A 13,995-nucleotide genomic window follows, 5' to 3' on the forward strand; every position below is an offset into this window, starting at 1 on the left:
TAGTCCAAAACATCCGGACCGGCGAGCGAAGGTTTCGAGGCGGAAGGGGCGGGCTACGGAGGCCGACGGAGGCCAATCCGGACCGCCCGGCGCTTTTCCCGGCACCCCCCCGGGCGGGTTGTACACAATCATCATGGCTGCCGCCTCTGCCACCCCCGGTGCGCGCGCGAGAGAGCGGGGTCCGCCAGGGGCGGGGGCGCGCGGAGGGAAACAGGGGGCAAGGCCTGGGCTGTACACATTGGGGGTGGGCGACCCCCGGCCTTCCCTCTCCCCTTGCCAGGGCAGCCCCAAACTCCCCCCTCAAGGCAGCGACTAGGCTGGGTTGGGCTGGAGGTTCACCCTCACCTGCCTCCCCTCGCTCGGCCTCGTGCCTTGAGCCACTTTTTCCTAAAGCGCCACCCACCCAGGAAAGCTTCGGAGGGTCTTCCTCGGGGGAGGCGCCCTGGCACGAGGGAGGGGAGTTTCCCAGGCGGGTAGCCGAGCTCTGCCTGGCTTCAGCCCTGACACGGGCTGGGCCCGCTAAATTGGGGGCGGGTGCAGAGGCGGGGGATGTAGGGAGAAAGACAGCAAGGCATAGGAGTGAGGAAAGTAGGGTTTGCTCACCAAGCGGGTACAATTGGGGGAGGCACTCCAGTACTGGAATAAGTGCTATTAAACAAAGAGAAAATAGTTACTGTTGGGAGTGTTTTGAGCTGACACTGTACCTGCCGCTGACATAATTCAGCCCCGACTGAAGTCTTAATCTGGATTGGTGGGGGTTTTTGTTTTTATTTTGAGTGTTGTCCCAAAACAGCGCATAAGGAGTGTATGTATACAGATCCCACCTCTCTCAAGGGGGCTGTTCTCATTTGTTTCCTTTCTTTGCAGATTCGGATGACACCAGCATGGATGCAGAAGCTGAGAATCCGCCTCTAGACTGCAGGGATGGCAGCGATCCTCTTTCTGCTGAGAAACCTTTGGAGACTGATGATCCTCAAAGTGATCCACCTGACCCACAGGCTTCTGTCAGCAATGGCGGAGATTCTGAGATTGGGAAAGAGCTGGTTGAGCTAAAAATTATCTGGAACAAAAATAAGTATGACTTGAAGTTCCCACTTGATAACACAGGGGCTGACCTGAAGCAGAAAATCCACTCACTCACAGGTGAGGCTGTCTGTGTTTTATGGAGAGGTAATTCTACCACGTGACCTTCCCATCATATCTGGAAGAAATTCCTGCGTTAAAAAGTCTTCCCTGTTGATTCCTTCTTTGCTAGGCCTTCCACCTGCAATGCAGAAGGTCATGTTCAAAGGACTTCTACCAGAGGATAAAACTTTACGGGAAATCAAAGTGATCAATGGAGCAAAAATAATGGTGGTTGGCTCAACTATCAATGATGTCTTGGCAGTAAACACACCGAAAGATGCTGCTCAGCAGGAAGTGAAATCAGAAGAGACCAAAAAGGAGCCCCTTTGCAGACAAAAGGTTGGTTACAACTTCCAGCCTAGGTAGCTTGTTTGGACTGAAAGTGTACATGGATCTCCCAGGTAAAATGGGAGTACCCCTTTTGACCATAGACCAGTTAAAAGGAAGGACCTTGAGGTCCATGTGCTTCGGTGAAAGGTTAACTTGAAGCTCCTTATCTTGATAATTCCTGCAGCAGCCTTCTGGTTAGATCACTATTCCAATAACTGAGAGAGCAAGTTGCCTAAAAACTATCTGCAAGTCCAAGGTTGAAGAGCCATTTGAACTCTATTTAACTTTAGTGGAACGGACAGTGTAGTGACTGTAATTTAACAATAAATAACATTTTGTAGCCAAATGGTGCTGCCCTTTAGGTAGTCCTGTTGAATTTGGCCTTTGTCACCTTCAGCCGATAGCTAATTCTGCTATCAACTGGCCAGTTTTGAGGTGGGAATCTCGGTGAGACCTTTACATGCTTTCCTTTGCAAAGTTACTAATGTGATAGTTTTCACCAAAGTTGTGGTGTAAACTCTTGAATTTTAGGGAAGTGTGTGAATTTATAACTACTGATAGACAGAATACATACTATGCATTTCTTGATTGCATTTGGATTGTGTGACTAAGATAAGAGGTAACTAGTTGCCTGTGTATCTTCTTCAAATTCTTAAAAATCTCAGTATGTTAGCAAGTAGGTAGATGGGAAAATCTTCTAGGCTTTTGTCATGTTTATTTTTTATTTCCGCTTTGTTACAGCAACACAGGAAAGTGTTAGATAAAGGAAAACCTGAAGATGTGATGCCTTCTGTCAAGGGTGCCCAGGTGTGTGAGTAGGCTGTATCATTGTCGAGGTCCATAGGAGCCAGTGGCAGTTTCTGGGGCTCTTCCTTCTCTCCTACACTTATGTCCTGTAGAGGAGGGTGGCTTTTTTAACTTTGTGCTGTAAAGCTGGCAGAAGCTTCCTGTTGTTCACAGAAGACCTCTGTTCTCGACTTCTTAGGAGCGCCTGCCAACTGTTCCTTTATCGGGCATGTACAACAAATCGGGTGGAAAAGTGCGGCTCACCTTTAAACTCGAACAAGATCAGCTCTGGATTGGCACTAAAGGTAGGTGCTCAAAATTATATACTTTGGGGGGACCTGAAGACTTATCTCTGGGAGAGTACAGTGGTGCCTCGCAAGACGAAATTAATTCGTTCCGCGAGTTTTGTCTTGCGATTTTTTTCGTCTTGCGAAGCACGGTGTCGGGAAAGTTTTGGAAAAGCTTCAAAAATCACCAAAGTCTTAAAAAACCTCAAAAAAGGCTACCACACCGCGTTCTATGAGTTGCTCCTTGAAGTCAAGTCGCAACTGTATTAACGGTGTTAAGAAAAAGGAATCAAACTTGCAAGACGTTTCCGTCTTGCGAAGCAAGCCCATAGGGAAAATCGTCTTGCGAAGCAGCTCAAAAAACCCTTTCGTCTAGCGAGTTTTTTGTCTTGCGAGGCATTCGTCTTGCAAGGTACCACTGTACTGATGCCATGTTTAGTGTTTCACAGCTGACCCCTTGCAAGATTTCTGAGCCTGTAGAGTCATCCTGTTCGGGTGATGGTTTAGGAGCAACAAGTAGAAATATGCTACAGTTCATGTGAAGCTTGAAGAGCAGAAAAGGCATTGGTGATTTAGATACCCTAGAGCAGTGTTTCCCAACCTTTTTTGGGCAAAGGCACACGGAGGTAGGCTGGTGTGCCGTGGGAGGGAGGCGGGCGGCGAGGGGCGGCGGCGGCGAGCACACGCGGGGCGGCGAGCGAGCTCCCTCCCACATCCCATCGCCGCTCGCTTCGGCCGGCCTACTGGGCTGTCGCAGGCGGAAGGCCTGCGCATGCGTGAGGTTTTCGCGCCTTCCTCCAGTAGGCTGGCCGAAGCGAGCGGCGATGGGATGTGGGAGGGAGCTCGCTCGCCGCCCCGCGTGTGCTCGCCGCCGCTGCCCCGCCTCTCGCCGCCCGAGTCGCCCGCCTCCCTCCCACGGAACACAAGGCAACGTTCCGCGGCACACTAGTGTGCCGCGGAACACCGGTTGGGAAACACTGCCCTAGAGTGCATTTCCTGTACATCTTTGGCCAATCAATAATTTGGCCTGCTTGAAGGGTTTGACCTACCTAATATATGAGGGCTTTTGTGGCTCTTCAGTGTTTAATACTCTGCCTGTGCCCCTTGTGTTTGTTGTGCAGGAGTCTTTTTGTGGTAGGGAGTTGAGCTGCTTGTGTCCCAAGAACCATACTGGAGGGAGGCTCTGAAAGTGCTGAAACATTGAGAGCACTGGCATTCTGCACACACACACGCCAGTGGCACTTTATTTATATACCACTGTCTCATATCAGAACATTGCACAGGGGCTGGGCAGAGTGGGGGACCATTAAAAGCAGAACTTGCAGTACAGAGGGTCCTTAGAAAGAGATTTTGTTGATCTGGCTGGCTGGTTGAACTCTGTGTAGTATTTTAGTGGCTCTGTAAGCTGCACTTCCTGCTTGTTTGCAGCCCCAGGCTTTCTTTAGATGCAAAACTGGATTGAGCAGGCATGATGCGTGGAGTTGAAAGGGCTAAAGAGTCTGTGGGAAATTATGGGTATTTGAGTTTCATTTAACAAGGCTAGTTGAGGAGCAGCATACTTTTGCTACACTCTGGTTTCCATTGAAAGCTGGGGCTTACTAGTTTAGATGTTTTTGACCCTCACACAGAGCAACAGGCACCGTGTAGCCCATACTAAGCTGTTGTATGTCCCATTTGGTTTCAATAGCAGCTAAGCTCATGCTTAATTCTCACCAGATGAAATTAATGGGCACAAAGTGCTTTTGGCCTCAGTCACAACTGTGGTTGTGTAATCTCTATATTATGACTTCTTAATGGTTACTGATATGACTGAATAATATTCTAATGCAGTAATGCCCAATTTCATTATATGGGGTTTGGTTTTTCCCAATCCAACTCCTTAGCAGTAGGAGCACTTCAACCATCACCTGTTTTTGCAGCAGCCCACCTGGGGAGGGTCAGGCACCTGGTAGTTCACATCTCTGCCTGACAAATGGCCCTACCATTGGGAAAAGAGAGAGACCATCAGAGTGCCTCAGCAGGGGGATCTTCTCCTTTTGCAAAAAGGCACATCTGTTGACTAGGACAGATGTGAAATTTGACACTCTGTTATGCTGGCCTTGGACCAGCTTCAAACACGGAGGAAATATGCTGATAAGAGGTTGAAATGCATTCTCATTTTGTCGCTGTGTGGTCTTGCAGACAGACCATGCTTTTGTTTTGTTTCTTTAATTCTATCTGATTTCTTGCCACAGGAATGGTTTAGGGGGTGAACTAGGGGAACAGCAATAACTTTCAGGATTAAGCTGCATATGGGGTTTATAAATTTCTTTTGTCTTAGCAGTAGAAAGCCATTTATTTATTTATTTATTTACTTACTTACTTACTTACTTACTTACTTACTTACTTACTTACTTCCAGTGAGTTGGGTGATGCAAAGAGCTTTTGGGGTGGAGGGAAGGTCTTCTTTGGAAAAGGAGAGGCTGTTGGGATCAGGTATTGGGGCTGGTGCAGCTTTGAGAAAGCCTTTCCTTTTTCATACATTCTGATGGGATGGAGAAGCTCTGGAAGGAAGAGCGGAGGAATGGTGTGAAATGTCCTCCTGCCCAAGTTGACATGTTTTATTTCAATGCAGAAAGAACAGAAAAGTTGCCCATGGGGTCTATCAAGAACGTGGTGAGTGAACCTATCGAAGGACATGAGGATTATCACATGATGGTAAGGAACGGTCCTCTGCAAATACTGCACCTGAACTTTTGCAGATGTTAAGCCCAGGGTTTCAGGAGAAGACTACATTCCTATGAGCAAAAGCAGTCAGCATAAGGGCTAATTCAGAGAGAAGCCTTTCTTCCTTCTGCAGCACTCTCCATAGAGAGGATCATATTCCCTGCTTTTTACCCTGCAAGAAGACTCAGCATTCAGTGAACTCCTGTGAATTGTCTGCCTCTCTTCTATTTTCTACGGAATAAGTACTTCTCCCTTCAGTGGACAGAAACATACAGGGACACAGGGCCTCCACTTACATAACAATCTCATTAACTCTTCGGTTTATTTGCCACTTGAAAGGAGAGTTTATGTGTCTCCTTCTCTTTCCTCCTCTCACAAATAGAACTGAAGTTGGTGTTGAGTTGAGGACCAAGGGGTGTGTTTGTGGCCCTCTGGATGTTTCTGAACTACAACTCCCATCAGCTAGCATGGTCAGCGGTCAAGAAGGATGATCATGATTGGAGTTGTAGTACAGTTTGGATGCAGCAGCTGACTGGTTTGCACAAGTGCAGGAGTAAATAATTGAAGCAGAACACCTGGGGGGGGGGGGAGGTGCAATGCGTGAGCCCAGTTGGCAAAATTCTGAGCCCAGTTGGCAAAATGCATAATGTCTCTGCGTGTAAACAAAGTAGTATCCGGTTAAGATTCACCTTGCTTGAGGCAAGCCAATATTCTCTGCCTCAACTACTATGTCTGTAATATGGAGATGCTGGTGTTAGTGATGGCCTACATTGCTTGGTTGTTGTAAGGGTTTGGGGATAACGTACATGAAATACTTTGAACACCTGAATATGTATAAACAGAAAGTGTCTGATACCAGTTGCTGAAAACCACAGGAGGAGAGAGTGCTCTTGTGCTCAAATCCTGCTTGTATGTTTCCCAAAAGAGGCATCTGCTTCGCTACTAGAAGAACAGAATGCTGAACTAGGTGGGCCATTGGCCTGATCCAGCAGGCTTTTCTTATATTCTTCAATGTTTTGAGAGAGACCTGCTGCTCCTCAGGAAACTGCTGAATCTGGCTTGGTCCCAGTGTTGAATGAGGTGGCCATAGTTTGAGGGACCTTAATCCTGAGCCTCCTGTTCTTCTTTTCCCACATCTTCCAGGCCTTCCAGCTGGGTCCTACTGAAGCCTCTTACTACTGGGTCTATTGGGTGCCTACTCAATACGTCGATGCCATCAAGGACACAGTGCTGGGGAAGTGGCAGTATTTTTGAAGGCACGCTCACCTCTGGCACTGGAGACTGACATGAACCTAAGGACACTGCTAGGAGAGGCCTGGACATGGGTCGTCCTGGAACTTCTTATCGATACGATCTCAAAGAGGCCTGGGAGGACGCCAGAGGTGGGGATCTCTCGCCATTAGTTTATTTTTAACTTAAAAAGTGCAGCAGCAGCCTTTGTTCGGCAGCCCAGCTTCAACCATATTTAAAAACAAAAAGCAAATATGATGGAAATCAATAAACCTTAATTCACAAACCACTGTGTGTAATACACTTTAACTGTGCCAGGTGTAGTAGCCCTTCTGGTTTTCTGTTTCTGCAAGGAGAAAAACGCTGACACACCGCTGAGGATTTTCTACATGATTTGGACAAGAGACAGATATTTTCGTAACTCTTCATTAACAAGCATTATGGTTTGTTTTGAGGTATGCGCTTGTGACTGGGAGCTTGAGAAGTAGGTTTCTCTCTCTCCTTTTTAATACTAAAAGAAAACTTTTAAATGGTATGCAAACTTGGGGTTTCAGAAGCCATATCTTCCTTGTCCTTAAGTTTCCTGGTAGCTTTTCTGGTAGCAAAATGGGACAACTCTCACTCTTAACCCAAAGATGCTTGACTCCTTTTTCAGATGCTGGCAGTGATTCTTTAGTGGAGTTTTTCATGCCTGTTACTGAGAGGAAGGAAGCTTAATAACGCAGGAGACTTGCAGCCATGCTGGACTGTTGCTTACTCTGTTCTGTTCTCCCTTTCCCATTATTCTCCCTCCCATTATTAGGGGGATCTAGACTGCCTTAAGAAGCATTTCTTGGCTATCCCTGTTGTTACCGAGAATTACTTTGCAGCTAGCTTGTGGGTTTGTTATCTCTTGTTTTACGTATAACATTTGCTCTGCATCCAGACCGCATCCAGTATCACCCCAGCATCAGTGGGGCCTCTGAATGTGTGTACAGTCACACAGCTGCCTCAAGGTGCTCAGAAGGGAGGACCCTCCCTGTGTTCAAAGAAGAGACACGGCTGGTCTGTGTGAGCATATGTGCTCTCCTGCGCATTCTAGAGATGCTGGGTTTGCAGCTGTTATCTACAGCAAGAGAGCACATTCTTCACACCCTTTAATATGAGGTTAGCGGCATTGTCAAATGTTTTAGCAACTTTTCCATAAAATGGTGGTTAAAATTGAACAAAGTGGTAGTCACTTGCTTTTTGTTCATTATACCAGAACTCTGGTCCACTGCGTGGCCTGTGGTGACTGAGGAAGACACAAATTTGCTTTAGAATACAGGTTTTTTCTGTTTGGTGCTCTTTATACCATATTTTCAGCTGAGCGAGTAGCTGGCCATCACCCTGTTCCTTGGCCCACTTGGGGGACCCTCAGGTGTCCTTGTACCCTATCTTCCAAGTAGGTGTTCCTTGAGTCTTTGCCTAGGTGAACTTGGAGTGTGGCTTAACATCATGATTTGCATTGATCCTGGTAGGAACTGAACCAGAGTGAACTGTCATTCCAGCCTAGCTCATTCAGGATAAGTTCCCTGAGGTTCATGTTTTTTAAGAACAACTCAGACAAATTGCATCCATAGACCTCCCTTGTTCAGTTGAGTTGGCCATCTTATTTTCTGCTGAGCTATTGTATAAATCTTTTTGTGCCTGGTGGGGGCACATTTCAAGAACCCTTGAAGTAATTTTGACTTCTGTGCCATCTGATTTTGTGGAAGTGACCAGTCTGGTTTTGATGATTGATTTCCCCGCTACTAAACATCACCAGGTGTGAATAGAGATATATAAAACTTCAAATGTTAATGCCATAGTTTGGTCAGGGCATGTTTTCCTGGAGAAAAAACAGGCATTTGGAGAAATTGAAATTTATGCAATTCTTTCTTACCAAACCTAAACCCAAGGCTATTACTACTAACTATCCTGCATTTCATTCATGAATCTAAGAAGTATTGCAGCAGTCAATTGACTATAATCCTTCAAGTGCTACTTTCAAAAGCTTTTTATTCATCATCCTAGTAGTAGAAAAATATTCCATTACAGTTTTTTCAGTCTTTCCTCAAATGCCAAGTTTTTACAATACCCCCCCCCCGAGTATATGTGTTAGGGTACCCAATTATTTTACACATCTCTACTAGTAACTCATAACTCCTACTTGCAACTAGTAACCTTAAATACTTACAGAGTAAGGTTGGCTGCAATTTTAGCATTGGGAACGTAAGATGCTGTCTTACCAGTTGCTAGGAATCGCAAGTGGGCAGAGTGCCGCTGCTCTCGTGTTTCTGCTTGGAGGTTTGCACAGGAATTTGGTCAGCTGCTTTGAGAACAGGATTGTACTAGATGGGCAACCTTTGGCCAGACCCAGTGGGCTTGTCCTCCATTCACCAGATCAGACAGTTGGTCTATATAGTTCAGTATTTACACTGGCTGTGGCTGTCCAGGGTTTGAGGCAAGCGTCTTTTTCCAGCCTTAATTGGAGGTGCCATTGGGGACTGAACTTGGAACCTTCTGCATGCAAGGCAGACACTGTACCACTTACAGCTCTTCTCCCTTCTGATTTCCTCATCCCAGGCTCCTTTGAAGGAAGGCTGTCTTTTAACTACCTGTCTACCATGGTATACTTCTCCTTAGTGCTGTAGTTCAATTCAAGGGTCGTTTGCCTCTGGTTTTCTTTGATCCCTGTGGTGCCCATCGTGAGCATCCTTTGTTGTGCATGGAGGGTGAGCCTCAGTCTGAGCTTTAGCTGCACCTGAAAACACCCCTGGCCCAGGTCTGTACCTCCTGGATTAGAAGACTACTTGATGTGAGCATTTCTAAACATTAGCGATCTGGTGTCAATGTCACCTGTCTTCTGCAAACATGTATCCCTGTCTGTTCCATTTCCATGAAAGTGACCTTACGGGATGCATCCACACAAATAATTACAACTAGTATTGAGGTTGTTTGTGCTTTAGGGGACGAGTGGGAAGCTGTAAGAAGGTGTGTGCCTTACATCTGTATTGTTGGCAGCTGTTTAGGAGCAGGAGTCCCTTTCCCCCCACAAGGGGAACAATACCGAGTGATGCTCAGGTGGGGCAGGGGCAGAAGAGGCCACTCTCTTTTGGTCTTTCTCTTTTGGTCTGCTTTCTAGAGACATCCTGCTTTAGGAGAACAGGAGGGACATCAGGGCACTTTCAGGGTTTCAATGTGAGTGAGGGAAGTGTTGTTGCTCTCAATTCCTGGTTGTGGGCTTCCCTTTGGGGTATCTGATTGGCCTCTGTGAGAACATGAGGCTGGACTTGATGGGCCCCTTTGGTCCTGATCCAGCAGCCTGGTTCCTCTTAATGTTCTTATATTGAAGGTAGTGGGTAATTGTGACATGTGGAAGGGAGTCTGACATGTGTAATACCAAACTGTTTGGCTGTTTGCTCCAACTCCTCCAAGTGCTTCAACCCACCTTCTCAAGGAGTATGGCTTCTCTCTAGAAGGCAAAGCAACAATGCAAGTAAATGGCATAGGAGTCCTGACAGTGGGTTGCCTGCTTCCTTGTGTACAAGGGCAGCTGAAGGTTTCCAAAGGACTTGCACTAGGCTGGTTTCTCTCCAAAATTAACATTAAAGTGGCTCAAATCTTTCCCAGGAACATGGAGTTTAAAAGTGACTATGTACTTGCAAATTTCCAAGTGCTTCCTATTTGTGCAGCTAAAGGCACAATTTGTAACGGGCCATAAGTGCAGATAACGTGGTTGACATGGTCTATCCTTTTATAAGATGATGTGCTGATGCTTTGAGTTGCCTTCCAGTCTTTATATGTGAAGGGCATGTCTGCATAATTGGGGATGTGGGGAAACATCTGCATGGAATAGGCAAATGATTTCTAGGTCCAAGCATCTGTTGTCTTTTTCTCTCTCTAGAAGCAAGCCACAAATTCTTAGTCTCCAGTCTTCCTCAAGGCTCAACCATTTTTCAAAAATTTATCTGCATCATGGGCTAATGCCTTCGGAGCCCAGGGGATTTACTCAGCCCAAGCCTAAAGATCCATCTGAACTTTTAACATCTGCATTGTGGCTTTGTTTGAGCCACGGCCTCATTGAACTTAGTCCCACAGCCTGTGTTTAGTGCCAAGACGAAAGCCTTGGAAATTGGGAAGTAAAGAAAATATAAGCAATTACCTCTGAGCATAAGCAGAGTGCCTTTCTCTTAACCTATCAGGCTCCTCTTCTCTCTCCTTCCGCCTCCCCCAACACACCTGGGGCGCTGTATCCAACATCAGCTGTAACTCAGAGCAAACCCATTGAAATCAAAAGACCACATGTCCATTACTTTCAACAGGCCTCCTCTGAGTACAGTTAACATTGGAGCCAACCCTTGGGGTTATCGGGCAAGATTCCCTAGTGAGAGGGCTAGAGCTTCAGCTTGGCTTGAGTTCTTCTTCTGATCTTTGGGCATTTGGAATGCAGCTCCAGGCCCGCTTGAGCCTTTATAAACGATTCCACCTTTGACCCTGGAGGCAGCTCTTGCTTCAGGTACTGACTATGAACAAGCAGCTTTTTCAAGCTTGCTGCGTATTCACAACATCCTGCGGTGTCTTTTTCAGTCCATGTGTGTATCTGTACCCCTCTGTGATTCCTTCCTTGCAGGGGGGTTGAACTAGGTGTCCCTTGGGGTGCATTCCATCTCTACAGTTCTATGATTCTATGACTATTCAATTGAACACATTTTGATAGCAGTGTGGCTGACCCTTGTAGGTGTTGGTATTTGCAGTCCATAACCGCTGGAAAGCGCCAGCTTGTGGAAGAGTATCTAATCTGACAACTTCTTGTGCCCCATGTGCTTAGGAGAGGGCTTCTTGAATTTCCTCCAGCATGCCAATATTAATTGGGTTTCTGTGCAAGAGAGGGGCAGCCACATTGATGCAGAAGGCTGAACTGGATGGCCTCAGTAGAACTGGCTTCCTAGTGCTGCTGGTGCTTTTGTTTTTCCCCTTCATTGTCTGCCCTGTCCTGCTGCCTGAGATATCATTCTTTGCCTCTGCATGCTTCCAAACTGCAGTCCCTTTCTGTGAGGGAGTGTCTTTCTGCAGTTTGAAAGCATCGCTGCTTAAAAGCCTCCCTGGTGCCATGTTTACATGCAGGTTATATTCAGATCATTTAATGAGCCTGTTGGAAAACATTTGCTTGTGTGTGTACCTTCTTAAAGTGTCTCTGAGTGGAAAATGAGGTGTCTCTTCTTAGTGGAAGGAAATATCGAAGGACTTGACTTTAGATTACAGGTGCTGCTTTGGGCTGCTTATTAGGGAAGGCTTCAGCAGACACAAATAAGTGGGCGGGTGTTCCCCTGGGGGGGGGGGTTTAATGAAAAAACCACCTTGGGAGCATATCTCCTTTCACCACTCCCATGATCTCCATCCTTTTTGAGGCAGATTTTCAGTTCTTTCTTTTTTTTAAAAAACTGCCAGGAGGAAGAAAAAAAGCAGCCTCATGTTTCCAGCCCTGCTTTCCCCAATCAGGTATACTCCAGATGTTTTGGACTACAGCATTAATCAGCCCTAGCCATCATGGGAGATGTAGTTTAAAACATCTGGAGGACCTCTGGTTGGGAAAGGCATTTGTCTCAGTCTCATGGAGCAGAAACATCCCATGTAATGCTGGTGATTAGGAAATTACTCTGCATTTGGTGCCTAGGAAACGGGGGTGGTGTCCAGGGCTAATCTTGCTCTTGCTGAGTTGTTGATTTTCTTTCCATTTTCTTAACCAGGGCCAAAAATCTCGGTTATGTTGTGCAATGCATTTCTCCCACCCAAGGTGCCATATTTGGAGAACTCTCCTCCTCCAGACTTGCAGCCATAGGGAACCTCAGTATGCCCTTCTCCCAGCACGGACACATGCTAGCTGTTTGGTCTTACAGGACAGGCTTTCACCACTTGCCCTCCTCCCTCCTAGTCTCCCAGTCCTTCCAACAGACAAGAATGACCTGCCCACATCATGCCCACCCATTGTGGGCAGCTTCACAAGCAAATGGAGCGCCCAAGAAGGGCCCAAGCAGTGAAAGCAGCCAGCTGGGGTGTGGTTGGCATGCACATGTACACACAGACCTGTTTAACACTGGTATGGATGCATTTCAGGGGCTGGGATCTTGGTGTTCAGTATCAGGAAATCTTCCATCTCCCCCAGTATCCCTTCCTGTGTGAAGAGTTGCCCTGTGCTGGGGTGAATTTCTCTTGCGCCATCATGTGCCTGCCCTCTGAATCTTAGCCAGTTCCTTGCATGGGCAGAAGCTAGGCAGGCAGTGTGTCTATCCCAAATAGCCCAGCCTGATTCACCCTCATCCCAGGTCCTCTGCAGAGCAGCAGTTTATCATTTCCAGGGCCGGTTATGGAAACAGGGAGGCATGAATGAGGCTGGGTGAACATTAAGTCTTAGACGTGCACTGCTGAAATATTTTTAAGTGTAACTTTGTCCGGCAATTATTCTCCTTGTTCTATTCTGTAAGATCAATCAGTCTTGTCAATTAAACTTTGATAATGAACACTTTTGGTTGTGTTGAGTGGTTTTTCACATGGTACCTGTTCCGCATAGTGCTATTGAACTTGGGGGGGGGGGGTTTGGAGGTGAGGAGGATGGCATCTCAAGGTAGCGTTGGGAAAGACTCGCTACCTGGAACCCCAGAGAGCTGCTTCCAGTCAGTGTTGACAATACTGAGCTAGATGGACCATTGGTCTGGCTCCATATAAGGCAGGCTTTGAGCGATGAAAGCCCCCCCCCCTTCAGCAGTGAGGATATTTGGTAGAGAAACACATCTTTGTTGGGGATCCTCACATATAATGCTTATTACAAGTATCTCTAAATTACTAAGTAGGTTAAATAATACTTAAGAACGTAAGAACCACCTGCTGGAACAGGCTAGTGGCCCATCTGGCTCAGAATCCTATTCCCACAGTGGCCAACCAGATGCCCCAATGGGAAGCCAGCTAGCAGAACCAGAGCACAAGAACACTCCTGTGATTTCCAGCAACTGGTATTCAGTTAACTGTAGATCCAAAGCAATAGCCACCATGGCTGGTAGCCATCGATAGCCCTCTCCTCCACAAATTTGTCCAATTTTATTTTAAAGACCTCCAAGTTGATGGACATCATTCGCTGCCTCCTGTGGGAGCAAGTTCCATAATTTTAACACTGCACTTTGTGAAGGAGTACAGTGGTACCTCGGGTTAAGAACTTAATTCGTTCCGGAGGTCCGTTCTTAACCTGTAACTGTTCTTAACCTGAAGCACCCCTTTAGCTAATGGGGTCTCCTGCTGCCGCTGGGCCGCCAGAGCACGATTTCTGTTCTCATCCTGAAGCAAAGTTCTTAACCTGAGGTACTATTTCTGGGTTAGCGGAGTCTGTAACCCGAGGTACCACTGTACTTGGCATCCCTGTTGAGTGGATAAAAAGCTACTCTGTCTTGGGCACAAAGGTTTAATATAACATCATGGAGCTGCTGGACTGGTCTTGGGCAGCTGTTCATGCAGTGAAGGCCAAAGAGAAGAGTTCCTG

The 13,995-nt window shown here is 46.7% G+C and overlaps 1 protein-coding gene across 1 annotated transcript; it reads left to right on the forward strand.

Moving 5' to 3' along the window:
• Positions 1–2: 2 nt before the first annotated feature.
• UBFD1 (ubiquitin family domain containing 1) lies at positions 3–12,987 on the forward strand. The gene is made up of 7 exons (XM_028705570.2): positions 3–158; positions 868–1,143; positions 1,256–1,464; positions 2,197–2,262; positions 2,441–2,546; positions 5,143–5,225; positions 6,378–12,987. The coding sequence occupies exons 1-7, from the start codon at positions 134–136 to the stop codon at positions 6,486–6,488; spliced, it is 876 nt and encodes a 291-aa protein (XP_028561403.1). The 5' UTR covers positions 3–133; the 3' UTR covers positions 6,489–12,987.
• The last annotated feature ends 1,008 nt before the right edge of the window (positions 12,988–13,995 follow it).

This window comes from Podarcis muralis, chromosome 14, assembly GCF_964188315.1.
Source record: "Podarcis muralis chromosome 14, rPodMur119.hap1.1, whole genome shotgun sequence".
In the NCBI taxonomy this organism is placed as follows: Eukaryota; Metazoa; Chordata; class Lepidosauria; order Squamata; family Lacertidae; genus Podarcis; species Podarcis muralis.